This window comes from Elephantulus edwardii, unplaced genomic scaffold, assembly GCF_000299155.1.
Source record: "Elephantulus edwardii isolate Elephantulus edwardi_28Jun2011 unplaced genomic scaffold, EleEdw1.0 scaffold00058, whole genome shotgun sequence".
Lineage (NCBI taxonomy): Eukaryota > Metazoa > Chordata > Mammalia > Macroscelidea > Macroscelididae > Elephantulus > Elephantulus edwardii.
This window is the reverse complement of record NW_006399808.1, coordinates 7,676,096-7,690,925: the sequence shown is the minus strand read 5'-3', so window position 1 is coordinate 7,690,925 and position 14,830 is coordinate 7,676,096. Positions and strand designations below refer to the sequence as shown.

The 14,830-nt window shown below is 37.4% G+C and overlaps 1 protein-coding gene across 3 annotated transcripts in view; it reads left to right on the top strand.

Moving 5' to 3' along the window:
- Window positions 1-14,830, top strand: part of KAT6B (K(lysine) acetyltransferase 6B) — a 288,543-nt gene that overhangs the window by 213,938 nt on the left and 59,775 nt on the right. The window contains exons 7-11 of one of the 3 annotated variants that reach the window (XM_006887508.1): window positions 2,302-2,434; window positions 5,677-5,732; window positions 7,577-7,698; window positions 9,355-9,470; window positions 11,101-11,242. In XM_006887508.1, coding sequence (XP_006887570.1) covers window positions 2,302-2,434; window positions 5,677-5,732; window positions 7,577-7,698; window positions 9,355-9,470; window positions 11,101-11,242 — 569 coding nt within the window. Of the gene's footprint in view, window positions 1-2,301; window positions 2,435-5,676; window positions 6,609-7,576; window positions 7,699-9,354; window positions 9,471-11,100; window positions 11,243-14,830 lie in introns of all 3 variants that reach the window. The other 2 variants (XM_006887507.1, XM_006887506.1) reach the window with 2 other exon arrangements.

The following is a 14,830-nucleotide window of genomic DNA, read 5'->3' as shown; positions in this document are numbered from 1 at the left end:
TACTTGTTAGCCTTTTCTGAATGCCTAACAGCTCATAGGTATACATATTCCCTAAGCAAGTTTTTCATCCCTGCTACCCTCCCTGGGCTAATGGGTTTGTCACTGGCTGTGCACATGTTTGGGGTAGTTATGACTCTAATTCAGACACATGTATGAGAAAGACTGCCTTAGCCTCAAATCACTCCCCTATGAGAAAAAATTAATATAAAAAGCAGGTTGCAAGTCTAGAATACTCTGTATGTATTGGGTAATGGAGTGCACAGAGGTATGATACTACAGATTTTTGATGGTTGTGAGAATAATGATTTCCCTAAGTCTTGCAACAAGAAACTCACATTTTTTTTAAACTTCAGATATTATTTTGACTTAAAAAAATTTAGGTAAGCCAACGGAATAAAAAGAGAAATCATTTGGAAATTCCTTCTCAATTCAGCCAAACTCTTTAAAAGAGAAATGAAGCTTCTGTGTATACATTTTTGCAACTTTTTTTTTCTACCCTCTTAATAATAGATTATAGCCTTTCTGCATCATTAAAATGTTCTCCTAAACCTAAATTTTAGTGAGTATGTAGAACCCTCTGATAGAAAGCAGGACTTAGAAATCACACCTGTGGACCACAAGAATGCCAGTTGTCCCAGTGGTTTTTAATTTGAGTCCTTCAGGACACCCCTGCTTCCATTTGCCACAGTCTCTCTGCTCACTGTTGTCTTACATCCCAGCTTAAGTTAGTCATGTGCATTATACCTGAGTAGTTCATAAAGATATTTGATTTCACGTTTCCATGAATAAGTGAGCCATCATTCATTTAACCAGTCCCCTATCCCTATGGTGGATATCACAAATGTTTTAAATGCACAATTATTTCCTTAAGATAAATTCCAAGGGGAGAAATTGCTGGATCAAAGACTATATATACATGAAAGACTATATCAGTTTTCATCCTAACCATTCATTCATCTGTGAATACCTGGGTGTTTTGTTTTTTTTTAACTATGGCAGACACACTTATTTTTTAAATATTTTAAAATCAGCTACATCTTGTAGTTATGCCTTTGATTCAATTAAAACTTGATAGTTGAATTTTTTTTATCAACTTAATAATAGAAAAAGGTATCTGATAATTTTTTTTTCTGTGAAGTCAGGCTGCTCCTTGAAGGCAAGGATTCTGAAGCTTTGTCTGACATATTTTGGACATGTTGCAAGGAGGGACCAGTCCTTGGAGAGGGACGTCATGCTTGGGAGGGTGGCGGGACAGCACAGGTGACCTCATCAAGTGATGGGGTAATTGGGATAGGTGTGTCAGAGACATTAAGTTTGGCACAGGATAGAGCAGGGTTTCGGGCTGTTGTACATAGGGTTGCTGTGTGTCATAGGCAACTCATTGGCACATAACCGTGAGAGGAAACATTTTTTATACTATAGACCATTTATCATCTTTTACAAAACTCTGTTTTTATCCATTGGTCACTTTTTCTCTTGAAGGTTTCACCTTTTTCTTACTAGTTTGCAGAAATTGTTTATATTTTTATATAGTTATTATATCTGTGGAACAGTCTCTCTATGGTTTTAAATACCAGGCATACTTAAATTATATAAATATCCACAGTTGAGGTAGTTTAGCATTTTTTTATATTATGATATTTAATCTACCTAGAATTTATTTCTGTAACAAATAGGAAATAATTTTATTACTTCCAGATGGGTAGCTATTCTATTACCACGTGTACCACTTACTGAATAATTTCATCCTTTCCCCATTGGTTTGAAAGATGACTTCTTTCATATGCTAAACTTTTTTCTAGATTTAAGTTGTTCTAGTTTTTCAGTTTTTTATTCATTGATCTGTATCCCTATACCAGATCTTATTTTCATTATCAAAATGAGTTCATATTTAATGTTACAGCTTCAAATTTATAGTGATAATTTTTTTGGAGGGTTTACGATTTCCAGAAAAAGACGGTAGAATGATTTTTTTTCTTGACATCTCAGAAATTTGTAGAATTAATTATAACTTTCTCACCCCAAATCAGGGATGCATTTTCCTGTGAGTTTATGTGAAAGGTAGAGTTTGGGGACAAATGGGGAACATAGGTTCTGAGATAAGGGCAGCCATCTGCTTTTACCTGGACCTTTAATGATAACTTCCTGAGGAGAATGAAAGAGAATGGACCACTTTTTAGAAAAAGATCCACATATAAACATCCTTGGACAGCTTACTAAAAGCTGTATTTATATTTAATATCTTCTCCTATAATGAAGCATTAAAATATTTTTCTCATATATATATATATATCCATTCAGGGATGTGGATTTGCCAAGTCTGCAGACCAAAGAAAAAGGGAAGAAAACTGCTTCATGAGAAAGCTGCACAAATAAAACGACGATATGCAAAGCCCATTGGACGGCCGAAAAACCAGTTCAAGCAACGCTTGTTGTAGGTTGAGATCTTATCAAAAGCTTTTTTAAAAAAAATCTTGTGCTTTAATGTATAGGAGATTATAGGCTCCCTTAAATTCTGTTAAGCCTTTTAGCATAATTTTTTACACTCAAAAGATGAAGACAATTTTTTTCTTTTTGCCTAAGCTATGATAATTTTTGAAAAAAACCCTTTTAATTGACATTTTGAGGTCTCCTGTTGCCAGTAGACATTCTACTGTGTGGCATTTTTAAAGCAGTAGGATAGAAGCAGAATGGAAGGCTTGGAAAGAGTTGTTTAGTGTTGTCTGGATATTAGAAGAACTTAATTGTATTATTTTCATAGGAATTTTAAAACAAAGAAGGGACTTGTCTTACGATGACTCTCTTTTGTAGCTCTAGATAGTATTTTTAAGAGATACCTTTCTCTTCTGATGCTAATTTAGAATCACAACTTTTGAAAAATCTTTTTGTCAGATAGTAGTTTCTGAGAAACCAGCAAACCTGATGTTTACCTTACTGATTTACTAAGAGGCATTTGACACATGTACTCATGTGCAGGCACACATACAAAATAATGTATTTTTAGTGGCCCACAGAGTTACTGTGTAACCATGTAATAGCTCTGCTATTCCGTCATATGAAACAAACCAGCCCAACCCACTGTCGTTTAGTCAGTGCTGACAGACAGTGACCCTGGAGGACAGAATAGAGCTGCCTTACGGGGTATCTAAAGCTGTAAATCTCCACAGAAGCAGACTGCTATGTAATGTCTTTCTCATCTGGAGTGTCTGATAAAGTTTAAACCTCCAACCTTTCCATTAGCCCCCTAAGCCCTTCAGCCACTGCAAACAAGAAAACCCCTTATTGCTGACAAGTTGGAACTGACACCTCTCTCCACCCCGTTGGGTTTTCAGAGGCTGTAAATTGCCTATCTTTCTTCCCTGGATCAGCTGTTGGGTGGATAAACACCACCTGGCTTTGGGTTGACCACACAACTCTTTATCTACTGGGCCACCAGCTCCTTAGATGTAACCTCTGTATATAGACCAGGCCTCTGAACACTTGACTGCATCTGACAATAGATTGAGTATACATTTTTACCATCATCATTAAGTAAAATGTTTGCAAATAAAATCAATAGTCATTTATATCAGAAGCAATCCTGTTAATGAACCATAACCATCACTTTACAATGACTTAGGATCTTTGTAGTAGAGGAATAAATAAATTCTCTACACAGTGTGGACAGTGACCAAGAATCTTACCTTTTTTCCTTAAAGCAGTTCATTATATTGCTTGCTCTCGAAAAATAGTCTCTCCCTGCACCTTTATCTCCCAAAGAAAGAAAAGGGCTTCTTTCTAGTGTTTTCTAAGAAATTATATAAGAATTCTTGAACTAATAGACATTTTTAAATGGTATTTTTGTTCATTTCAGGAGGCAAATCTAGAACATTTATTCATAAAATCTCATATTAGCATCATTTGAAAAAGAGATTGTAGTTTTTGTATTCATCTTGTGTAAGCATTGTTCTTGAAATGGGGACCATATCCTCAGGGCCCAATTAAGGGGGGAAAAAACTCTAAATTAGGATATAAACTTTCTAAACAAAGAACACTGCTGAAAATTGCATCTGGCACCAATCCTAACTTTTTGTTTGTCCAAAATTGTCCTTTGAGCTTAGGAATTTTTAAGACAGTCTAGGGAGTTTTCCTTTTTACATGCTTTATAAGCATGTTGTCCTTTCTGGGCAATCGATTCCAGATGAAACATTTCAGATTGGATGAAATCTTTTTGTTGATAATACCGCATCTCCTAGCGACACTCAAGATCTTTGGTGTTAGCCTGATTTGGCTGAATCAGTGTCTTCAGACAAGGGCCAGCCTCTGACATTTGTGCTTCTCCAAATGAGACTCCCAGTCTGTCCTGATGTGGGAATTTCATCATTAAATCTACATATTCAAATGACCACTAAAACTTGCTAGATTCTATTTCTCATATTTAGATATTTTTATAACTAAATATCCTATCATCATTAAGATCTCAGTTCTTCAATATTAAGCCTTTTGCTAAGTTGGTAATTTCAAAAGAACATTCTTGCACGCTAACACTGCCTTAATTCATATGCAGATGTTTCTAGTGTATAATATTTTACTGAAAAATGGGTTTCTTTGCAAACCCTAGCCTGAGGTGAAAGCAGGCAGATGCTCTTCATATATGCAGCTGCCTCAGTCACATGACCTCCTATCTCTGACCACGTACATAGCAGTATGGGCAGAACTGAGTGTCAGATGGACTCACATAGCAGTCAGAGCCATGTGTACATAGACTTCGATGCCAGGTGTCTGATGATGGCCATGGTAAATGTGCTGCTTCTTCACCAGACTTTCCATGTCATGTCTGACCTGCTGTAGCTTTTCTTTAACCATTACTTTAGTTTTTTGCTATTGTCTTTTTTTCAGCAATATTTTATGCTGTAATTACTTTTCCTCTCTTCTAAGAGAGTATTATTAGCTATCTTTCCATCCTACGCATAAACTGCTAAGTGGGAGAGAATTTCTTTCACAGTTTTCTCTTTGTTTGTGTGTTTTATTTTTTAAGTACAGATTTATAGACATATCCAAATTCTACTTGTATAAATTGAATTTAAAATGCTTTTAACTAGAGTTAAGATAAACATATCCTTTTGCTTCTGAACAACACATTTGGTTTGCTTTAGAACTTAAGAGACCCAAGAAACCTAGTTAATCTTGATAACATAATAAATAAGTTAACTTCCACTAAAGGGAAGAAGCTGCACTGCAATTTCAAAGGCAGGCAGTTCAAGGCCACCAGCTGCTCTGTGGGAGAAGGATGGACAGTCTCCTCCCTTGAGGTTAACTGCTTCTGAAAAACCTGCCAGAAGGTTGGCTGTGGGTCAGTTTCAACTCAGCAGTACCCAGCAACAACATACTTAAAGCATCTAATATTCTTTTAGTCTCTTCAAATTTTTTTTCCACTTATATTGTCCTTGGGTCCACATTCCTCCAGTACCTGTTGGAGGGGCACTGGGAGAATCATGACATGCAAATACATGCCTTTCCCCCCCCTTTTTAAATCAGAGAAACACCCAAGTGATGGCCCACACAAAGAAGTAGTTCTTAGCGTTGCAGTGCAGTCTCTTAATCTTAGCACATTGAATGCATCTAATTATTATAAAATTGTTTTTAGATACTTTATATTCTCTAAATGCTGATACTATTCTCTAAATTTTTGCCTAGGTCTGTAACCAGTGATGAAGGATCCATGAATGCATTCACAGGAAGGGGGTCACCTGGTAGGGGTCAAAAGACTAAAGTCTGTACCACACCTTCATCTGGTCATGCTGCATCTGGGAAGGACTCAAGCAGCAGATTGGCTGTTACAGACCCCACTCGGCCTGGTGCCACCACCAAAACCACCACCACCTCCACCTCCATTTCTGCCTCCACACTTAAACTTAACAAGAAAACCAAAGGGCTCATTGATGGCCTTACTAAGTTTTTTACACCATCACCTGATGGTCGCAGATCACGAGGTGAAATAATAGACTTCTCAAAGCACTATCGTCCAAGGAAAAAGGGCTCTCAGAAACAGTCATGCACTTCTCAGGTGTTGGCTACAGGTACCACACGAAAGCTAAAACCTCCACCTTCTTCACTTCTGCCCCCCACCCCCATCTCGGGTCAGAGCCCCTGTTCACAAAAGTCCAGCGCTTGCACCTCTTCTGCCTCCCCCCAGAGTTCCTCCAGCCAGTCTAGCGTGCCCTCCTGTAGCAGTTTTACTAATAACAGCCAGCTGAAGGCACTCTTTGACGGACTCTCTCATATCTATACCACCCAGGGACAGTCTCGGCAAAAGGGACACCCAAGTTATGCGCCACCCAAACGTATGCGTCGTAAAACTGAATTCTCTTCCACGGCAAAATCTAAAGCCCATTTCTTTGGAAAAAGAGATATTAGAAGTAGGTTTATTTCTCATGCCACCTCTTCTAGCTGGGGGATGGCTAGAGGACGTATTTTTAAAGCATTTGCTCACTTCAAGCGAACAACTTTTCTTAAAAAGCACAGGATGCTAGGCAGATTAAAATATAAAGTGACCCCTCAGATGGGGACCCCCTCACCAGGGAAGGGGAGCTTGGCAGACGGAAGGATTAAACCTGATCAGGATGATGGTAAGCAAAAGGTCAAAGATCCAACCAAATCTGCGCCCGACCCTTTATCCCCAACCCAGAAAAAAAATATTATAAATCAATTCCTATTTGTCACGTAGGTCTTCAGCTACTTCTCTTGTTCTCACTTCACTTTCATACAGAAGCAGTGACACGTTGACCTTTTTCTAATGCTGACTAAACCTCAAAAATGTTTTTCCAACTAATCCTCTCCTGCCTTTTATGACTTCGTTCCATCCCTAGTGACACTAGGACCCCAGATGCCTCCATAGCGTTGCTTTTGACTTTGTAGTTCGCATGAGTAGCCACTGTCATGCTTCTGCCCTGTCCTTTCCTGCTTTCCTCCTCAGCCGAGGCGCTGTGTGGTGCCTGTGCTTCCGGCAGGGGCATCCACCCTTCATGTCCTCTGTTCCGTTGCTTTCTCATGACAAAGTCCATCCTGCTTCAGTCTCAGCAACGCCTGGCCTATGACTCTGTGAAGTGTGCGTTTGGGTGTAATTGTGTTTGTGTATGTATCTACCTTAGGGGGAAAAATGGTTCCATAATTTCATGAAACAAATGGGCCTATTAAATTTTGCTACTGTTTGAAACAAAACCCAAAAATGTGCTATTTGGACAAAGTGGTAGATTTTGATACCTCAAAGCTGATAATGGAAATTCTATGGTTAGAAATTGATAGAACTTCAGATCTTGGTGGAAAATTAAGATTTTGCAATATTTTGTTCTTACTTTCCCTTCTGTATTTGTTGTAGCTATAAATAGATGATAGTGATATACCCAAATAAAAATGTGGGTCTAGCTGGGAAAGGGTGCTGCTAGATCAGTGAGCTGCACCCAGCTGTCAAAGCTTCTAAAGCTGAAGAAAGATGATCCCTACTTGCCCACTGTTAATTTGATACCATGTGATAATACACGGTGGTTATTGGTGATACAAGTCAGTGAATACACTTTCTGCTGGTTTTAAATGACAGATACTGAAATCAAAATAAGCATCAAACAAGAAAACACAGATGTAAATGTGATTTGCAACAAGGATTCCGTTACTGAAGAGGATTTGGATGTTTTTAAACAGGCCCAGGAACTTTCTTGGGAGGTAAGGTGGGAACACCACACTACAGAAGTAAGAATGATGTCTGACTCTTAAGTGTTACTATGAAATTACCACTTTAGTTTATGGAGCCACCTCCTCAGTCTTTTATTTAATGCTTATCATGCTCATTCATAATGAATACACCTTCAAAAGCAGTAAGTTTGCAGAGTTCCACTCTTTAAAAGTAGAGGAGGATTCCGTTGTAACAAAATCAGACCAGAGTAGCAGCAGTAGTTGCAAATTTTGAAAGGTGTTTCTACATGTGAAAGAATAGTTTTTTAGGAGGGGTAGAGAATAGTTTGGGGATTTTTTTCCATCTAAATTTAGAAAATAACAGGTTTTTTAACTTTAATGAAAAAGAACATTGCTTTTAAATTTATTGATGTTTCTTACAACACAGATGGTTGACTATATAAAATGTCTTATTTTTTTGTTGCTTTGGCATTAATAAAAGCAGTGTTGTATTTCTTGATAAGTTGTAGTCATTTTCATTATCCAGTAATTTCTTTATATTATCCCACTTAAAATATAACTTGACTAAGGCTGTTGTCTTCAAGATATTGAAAAGTAAAGAAAATAGACTTTTCAAATACAAATATATTATGGATGGTGAATTTCCTGGGTCAGTAGACTACAGTTGATTCCTACGGCACAATAGTGAGAGTCCCTATCCCACTCTACTTCTTTTAGAGGTATGGCTTCTCTATAGCCTAATAAGCTTTGTTTTTAATAGTATCTTAATGCTAATTTCCTACCTCGAGACAATTGGAAATTTTAATTCTTATTCTTCATTATTTTTCTGTTGGAACAATTTCTATTTTTTTCTTTGGCTAAGGTAAGTGTCAAAACATCCCCCAAATCATTAAGGTTCCATGGCCTTAAATATTTTGGTTTTCGTTTTTATCTGCCAATGATATTTACATATTGATGCAGTGATCAGGCTATTACCTGAAGTACACATCTAAATATGAAGCACTTTTCATTTTAACATGGGTGGCTGGGTTTTTACATGAAAAAATACTTATTATCCATCAGGCATTGCCCTAGGTATTGTAGATGCCACAGGACCCAAGCAGGCATAATTCTTAGCCTAATGTAGCTTACTGGTTTTGCATCTTTGTCCTCCACAAAGGAAAGGGAAGCTCTGGTGGTGTAGTCCACAGTGATGTGCGATGCAAACTCCCAGGCTGTGCATATTCTGTGGCTCAAATCCACCAGCAGCTTCAAGGGAGAAAGGTGGACAGTCGCCTCTCATTCCAGTTCACAGCTGTAAGAACCCGATAGAGGTTCTGTGAGTTGGAACTGACTCAACTGCAGTGATGCAAAGAAAAGAGACCTGGTGACACAGTGAATTAAGTGTTGGGCTGCTAACAAAATAGTAGTTTGAACCCACCCCACTGCTCAATGGGAGAAGGATGAGGGGTCTGCTCCCCTGAGGATTTATAGCCTTGGAAACCCAGTAGATGAGATAGTTCTACTCTGTCCTGTGGGGTCACTATGATCTGAATTGATATGATGGCACTAAATTTGGGTTTGGTAGACAGAAAATTCATAATGAAGATGAATGTTCTAGTCTCTAGATTTTTATTCTTACTGATGGAAGAACCAAAAAGTAGGTGGAATATAGCCTACTCTAATTTATTTTTTCCATTCTGACAGAAAATAGAGTGTGAAAGTGGAGTGGAGGACTGTGGCCGATACCCTTCTGTAATAGAATTTGGAAAATATGAAATCCAAACCTGGTACTCTTCGCCTTACCCACAGGAATATGCAAGGTAATGGGATCAGCCTGGTATATATAGATTTTTAATGCAATGGATGTGAGGAATGAAAAAACCTTGATACTGAAGTAGACGTTAACTGATTGTAAGAAATCAATGTTGCTAGTTGGTTCTGAGTGCTTCGCAAGCTATTATAGTCACTGTACTGTGTAAACACTTCTTAGGTATTGTAAATTTGCCCTTTAGCTTTTAAACCATGCTCTAACTCCTTCCATTAATTAGGCATATGTTCGTCTCTAGGAAACCAAATTAGAAAAAAAAAAAATTAACCAATGATAGACTTTCTTCTCCAGTTGCTTTTTTATTGTCCTAGTTAGGCCTATCCATTTTATCTCTGGGATTGTAGCATTTTGGTTTCAAGGTGTTTTATGAGTTTTTGGCCACAAGATAATAAAAGAAGGAAAAGAGAAGAAAAGGAAAATAAGTACCCTTTAGAGGCCCTTCCTCAATCTTTTGTAACTAAAAAAATCCCCAAAACCATTTGTAGCTGAATTGTTAAACTTGAAAAGAAACTCGCAACAGTTTTCATTTATCTTGAGAAGAGTGACTATGGGACTATAGAAACTTCAAAAACAAGTATGTTGGAAATGGATTTCTTCCTTCAAGTATATCAGTATACTTTATTCATTATTGTGTGTTTCTAGAGCTTTGAATAACATTTGCTCCTAAGTGAAGGTACGTGAGGTCCCTAACAAATATCCTATATCTTAAGGAGCTCGGGTAGCACAGTGAATTAAATAGTGGCCTGCTAACTAAAAGATCAGTGGTTCAAATTCACCAGCCATTTTGCAGGAGAAAGATGAGTCTATCATCTTTAACACCCTTAAAACCCTTGGAAACTCTGTGGAAGAACAGCTGTACTTTTGATATAGTGTCGCTGTGAGACAGAATCAGCTCTGTGACAGTGAGTTTGGTGAGGAGGATGGATACCTGTCTTTCCTCTAAACCTTTCTCCACTCTTTTAAACCCTAAAGACACTTAAAGTGCTTCTCAGCATGTTAATACAACTACCAGTATGGCTAGAGAACTAGTAAAAATGTTACCTTTTTTTTTTATGGTGAGGAACTAGAAGAGGACAGAAAGCTGTTTATCTGTAGAATTGATAGAAAACAGGCTTCTTGACTTTATAATCTTGCATTTGCTATGTTAGATTAATATTATACTGCAATGATAACTTTAAAATAATTCTACCCACAAGTAAAAATGAAAACAACTAAGTTCTAGGATTTCTGTGCTTCATAAGTATACAGATCGCTTAAAAAATGATACATTCACTCTGTGAATGTTACTTCAGTCACACCATTTGCTATATGTGTTGTTTAAAATGCATGGTCACCTGCCATGATGCCAACTTCATTGTAGAGTTTTACCCTAGTGGTTCGAATCCTAAACCCTCTAAGGAAACAAATGATTCGTTCACAAACTAGGGCAGGATATACTTTTTTATTATATTGAAAAATAATGTAAGTTTTTATTATTCTTTTATGACTGTTTGCTGTTTGTTTCTAATAGCAGTTTTATCCAGGCTTCATAGAATTTAGGACGGAAATGAACAATGGTTAATATTTTCTCCCTTTAAAATATAATCAATCTGATAGATTATTTGCTTTTTAAACTTTAACAGATTACCAAAGCTTTACCTGTGTGAATTTTGTCTTAAATATATGAAAAGTAAAAACATTTTGCTGAGACACTCAAAGAAATGTGGATGGTTTCATCCTCCAGCAAATGAAATTTACCGAAGAAAAGACCTTTCAGTATTTGAGGTAAGCATGTGTAAATAAAGCTCAGTTTTTTGGAAGCTAGTATTCCTAATTATTGACTATGTACTGATTTTTCTGGAAGGGTCAAAGATATATTTAATTTAGCTTTGAAATTCAGACTGCTTTTTAAAATATGTCCATGTTTTGGAATGTTTATCTAGCCAAGTTAAGCAACCATTGAGATTGATGAGGAATCCCTGCTTCATTACATTATCTTTTTTTGTCTCTCCCCCAAATCCTTGTCTACACCAGATATATTCACCAGTGAATTTATGATCTCTTCAGCTCTTTATAAATTCTACTTTCTTTGGCAGGAGAAATTAGCTTTGTTCAGCAGCTACAGCCAATGTCTGGCAGGTGCTCATTCTTCCAGGGAATTGAGCAGCTGTACATATCTCCTCAATACACAGCCACCTGTGTTTCCCTGCACTTCTTGGCAGGATGGATAATCCTTTTGGTGAGATCCCAGCAGATGTTGGAACTTCCCCCCATCTGGGAGGAAGCCACCCCTGGAGAACTCTGCTTTTCGCAGGAACCCCTTGTGGCCATGTGTCTGTCATCATTGGTTTCTAAGCAATATTTTGTGTTTTCAGAATTGATTGAGTAGCAGAAGGTCTTTGCTTCTATATTAGATTCACAGTTTCTGTTGCCACTTTCAGGGATCCAGTTTGGCTGAGTCAGTTCTACCATGAGGAGATCATACTTTTCTTTCTGGTTATCTCCAATCTTGGGGCTTCTTAATTCTCTTCTTTATTCTTTTTACTCTAGAAGTCAAGTTCTTCTTGCTGTCATGCCTTATTTTCTCCCCGTTGCCCATTTTGATGTGTTGGTTTTCACTTCTGGATGCTCTCAGCGAGCCCTCCTTTACGGCACAATGAGTGTGACTCCTTCCTTCTACAAGTAAGGCTGACTCTTTCTCTGAAAGACAGTTTTACTTTTAAGATTCTCTTGTTCTGAATTGTTCAGGTGAACCTTTATGATGCTTCCTCACCTCACAGTTCTCTTCATTTCTGACCTGTGATGTCTTACATAAAGACTTTGTATAGGGAAAGTCATGACTCTCTTACATGGACCAGGCTGGCTTGGGCCCACTTTTTCCTCAATACTTGCTGGAAATGAAAACACAGGAGACTCTAGCTGCATCTTAATGTTTTGGGTTGCTTTTTCCAAGTTCTTCCCCTGGTTATATTGAGCTCTTGGCAAGTTTGAAAAAAGAAGATAATGTTGCTAGGAATATTTGGTGTTACCTTAATTCCTGATATGGAGCTCTGGTGTTGTATTCCAAAAGGAGTTGAGCTTCTATCCCAAAGGTGGCATCTCTCCAGTGGTTTGAATCCACCAGCAGCACCACAGAAGGAAGATGAGCAGTTTCCTTCCATGTCGTTTACAGCCTTTAAAAGCCCATTGGAGAAAAAAAGAAGAGCAAAAAACCAAACAACACAACAAACCCATTGGAGGATCAGCAATGATGGCTTGATGGCAGTGGGTTGTGGAGGGTTCTTGTTGTTAATTCCCAATAAAGACACAGAGTTTCTAACCCTGGGTACTATTGACAATTCAACTGCATAGTTCTTTATTGTGAGGGTCTTGGTGGTGACCATCCATGCATTATGGAATGTTTACCAGCATCCCTGGTCTTTACCCACTAGATGTGAATAGCAACAACCTCCTCCATTTACAGCATTAAAAATGTCTCCACACTCAAAGCCAGACTGGCTTTCGTGAAGTCAATTCCTATTTCAACTCGTGGCAACCAACCTTTTATGTTTCAGAGTAGAACTAGCCTCTAGACACTGGCAAGTGTCCCAGGGAGTGGGAGGTAGTAGAGGGGACAAAACACTTCCTTTGTAGAACCATTGGGTTTGAGGAAAAGCAAAATGTAAGTCATTCCTGCCATCCTCCACCAGTGGAGACCCCCCAGGGAGCTGCTAGCAGAGGCTTAACTAGTGTCACAAGTTTGAGTTTCCTGTTGACTCCATCTTCAATGCCTTAAGAGTCTTTCTTTTTTTTTTTTTTAAGTTATTTTTAATTACTAATCAGTGAAAATTTACAGAGACTTTGGATTTCCATTCATTCATTGTTGCACTTTTCTCCCCACCCACCACTCTTCCCTCTTTTAAAGTAAAAGAAAAATTTTTTCATTGTTTTACAATCCCTCCCCCCAGGTCCACTCCACTCTGCAGTCTTCGCTCTGGACTCCCGTCATGACAAAAATGTCTAATCACATCTTAAAAAAAAAAGAAGATTCTTTCTTCTAATGAATATAGAGTGGAAATTACTGTTAGCCTTAAGTGATTGTGTGGAGTTGAGATTCTGATAAATTTGAGAGATTAACCCTCCCAGTGCTATAAACTCTCTGCTGTTCCAGGGAAGCTGCTTTAGACTGTACAGAATTGAGAGGGACAAAATCATAAAAGCAGGTTTGATAAAAATTATTTTTAAAAAAAAACTAAAGGGGTAGATATTTGTTAGGTATTAAGATTCCTATATATTTTGCAACCTATGAGTTCATTCTTAGAGTACATCATATAGGAAACTTTTCTCTAAGCATTTTCCTAAATTATAAAATAAATGAATAGTCACAAATTGATACTTTCCTGGATTCTGTTCATATATCCCTCCTGAAAGGATACCATGTTTGTACTTGCAGGACTGCTAAGAATTTTGCTTCAGTATTGTGTCATCACTGATTATTTTTCTGCTTTGCAGAATCATTCATCTCCATCTTTCCTTTTTTGTGATGTACTGCCATTTCCAAAAGGACTACAGTCCCCAATACATAAAAACTTCCTTTAATTAAAGAGAGAATTGTATCCTCTGTGCCCGTTGCCCATATTTGATTATGTTGCTATGTGTGGGACCTAGGTTTCATCCAAGGGAAATAGTTATATGAAGTCTAAAAATAATTTGTGCAATATGAGAACCCATATGGTCCACAGGAGACTCGAGAATGGTCAAGTTCATTGTTAAAGAGCTCTGGTTAGCAAATAACCATTTCCCCAAAGAAAAGTACTAGGGAAATTCTTCTTGAATCTGCTGTGCTTTCTGTTTTCAACAAGTAATTACATTTGATCAAAGAAATTGGCATCTGTGCCTAGCCTCCTGTCTATAACCATCAGTATCACAGCTTGATTCTTTTATTTTGAACAGAAGTAGACTGTAATCATGGTACTTATTGTAGGTTGAAATTCATCTCACTTTCTCTGTAAGTATTCCCAACATGGATATTTTATCTCTTCCAATTATATTTAAACTGATGCTTAGGATAAAAACAAAATGGAAGCCTCTTTTGATAATCCACACTTCTGGGGAATCAGAATAATACAGTTCATTTATTTTATTTTTGTGTGAAGCTCTTTTGAAAACAACAAAGATTAACTTACTTGGGAATTCTTTTTATATGCTTACTTTTCCTTTAACTCAAATTTATTTGGTTCAAATAAATAGAGAGGACATGCCTAATCATTTTTAACTCATAATAAATTGCAAGTGAAAATTATTCCATTGCTAGTGTTTTTTTTTAAATTTTTATTATTTTTTTTAAATTATTTATTCTTTTTATGTGTGTACCGTCAAATTGGATCTGACTGG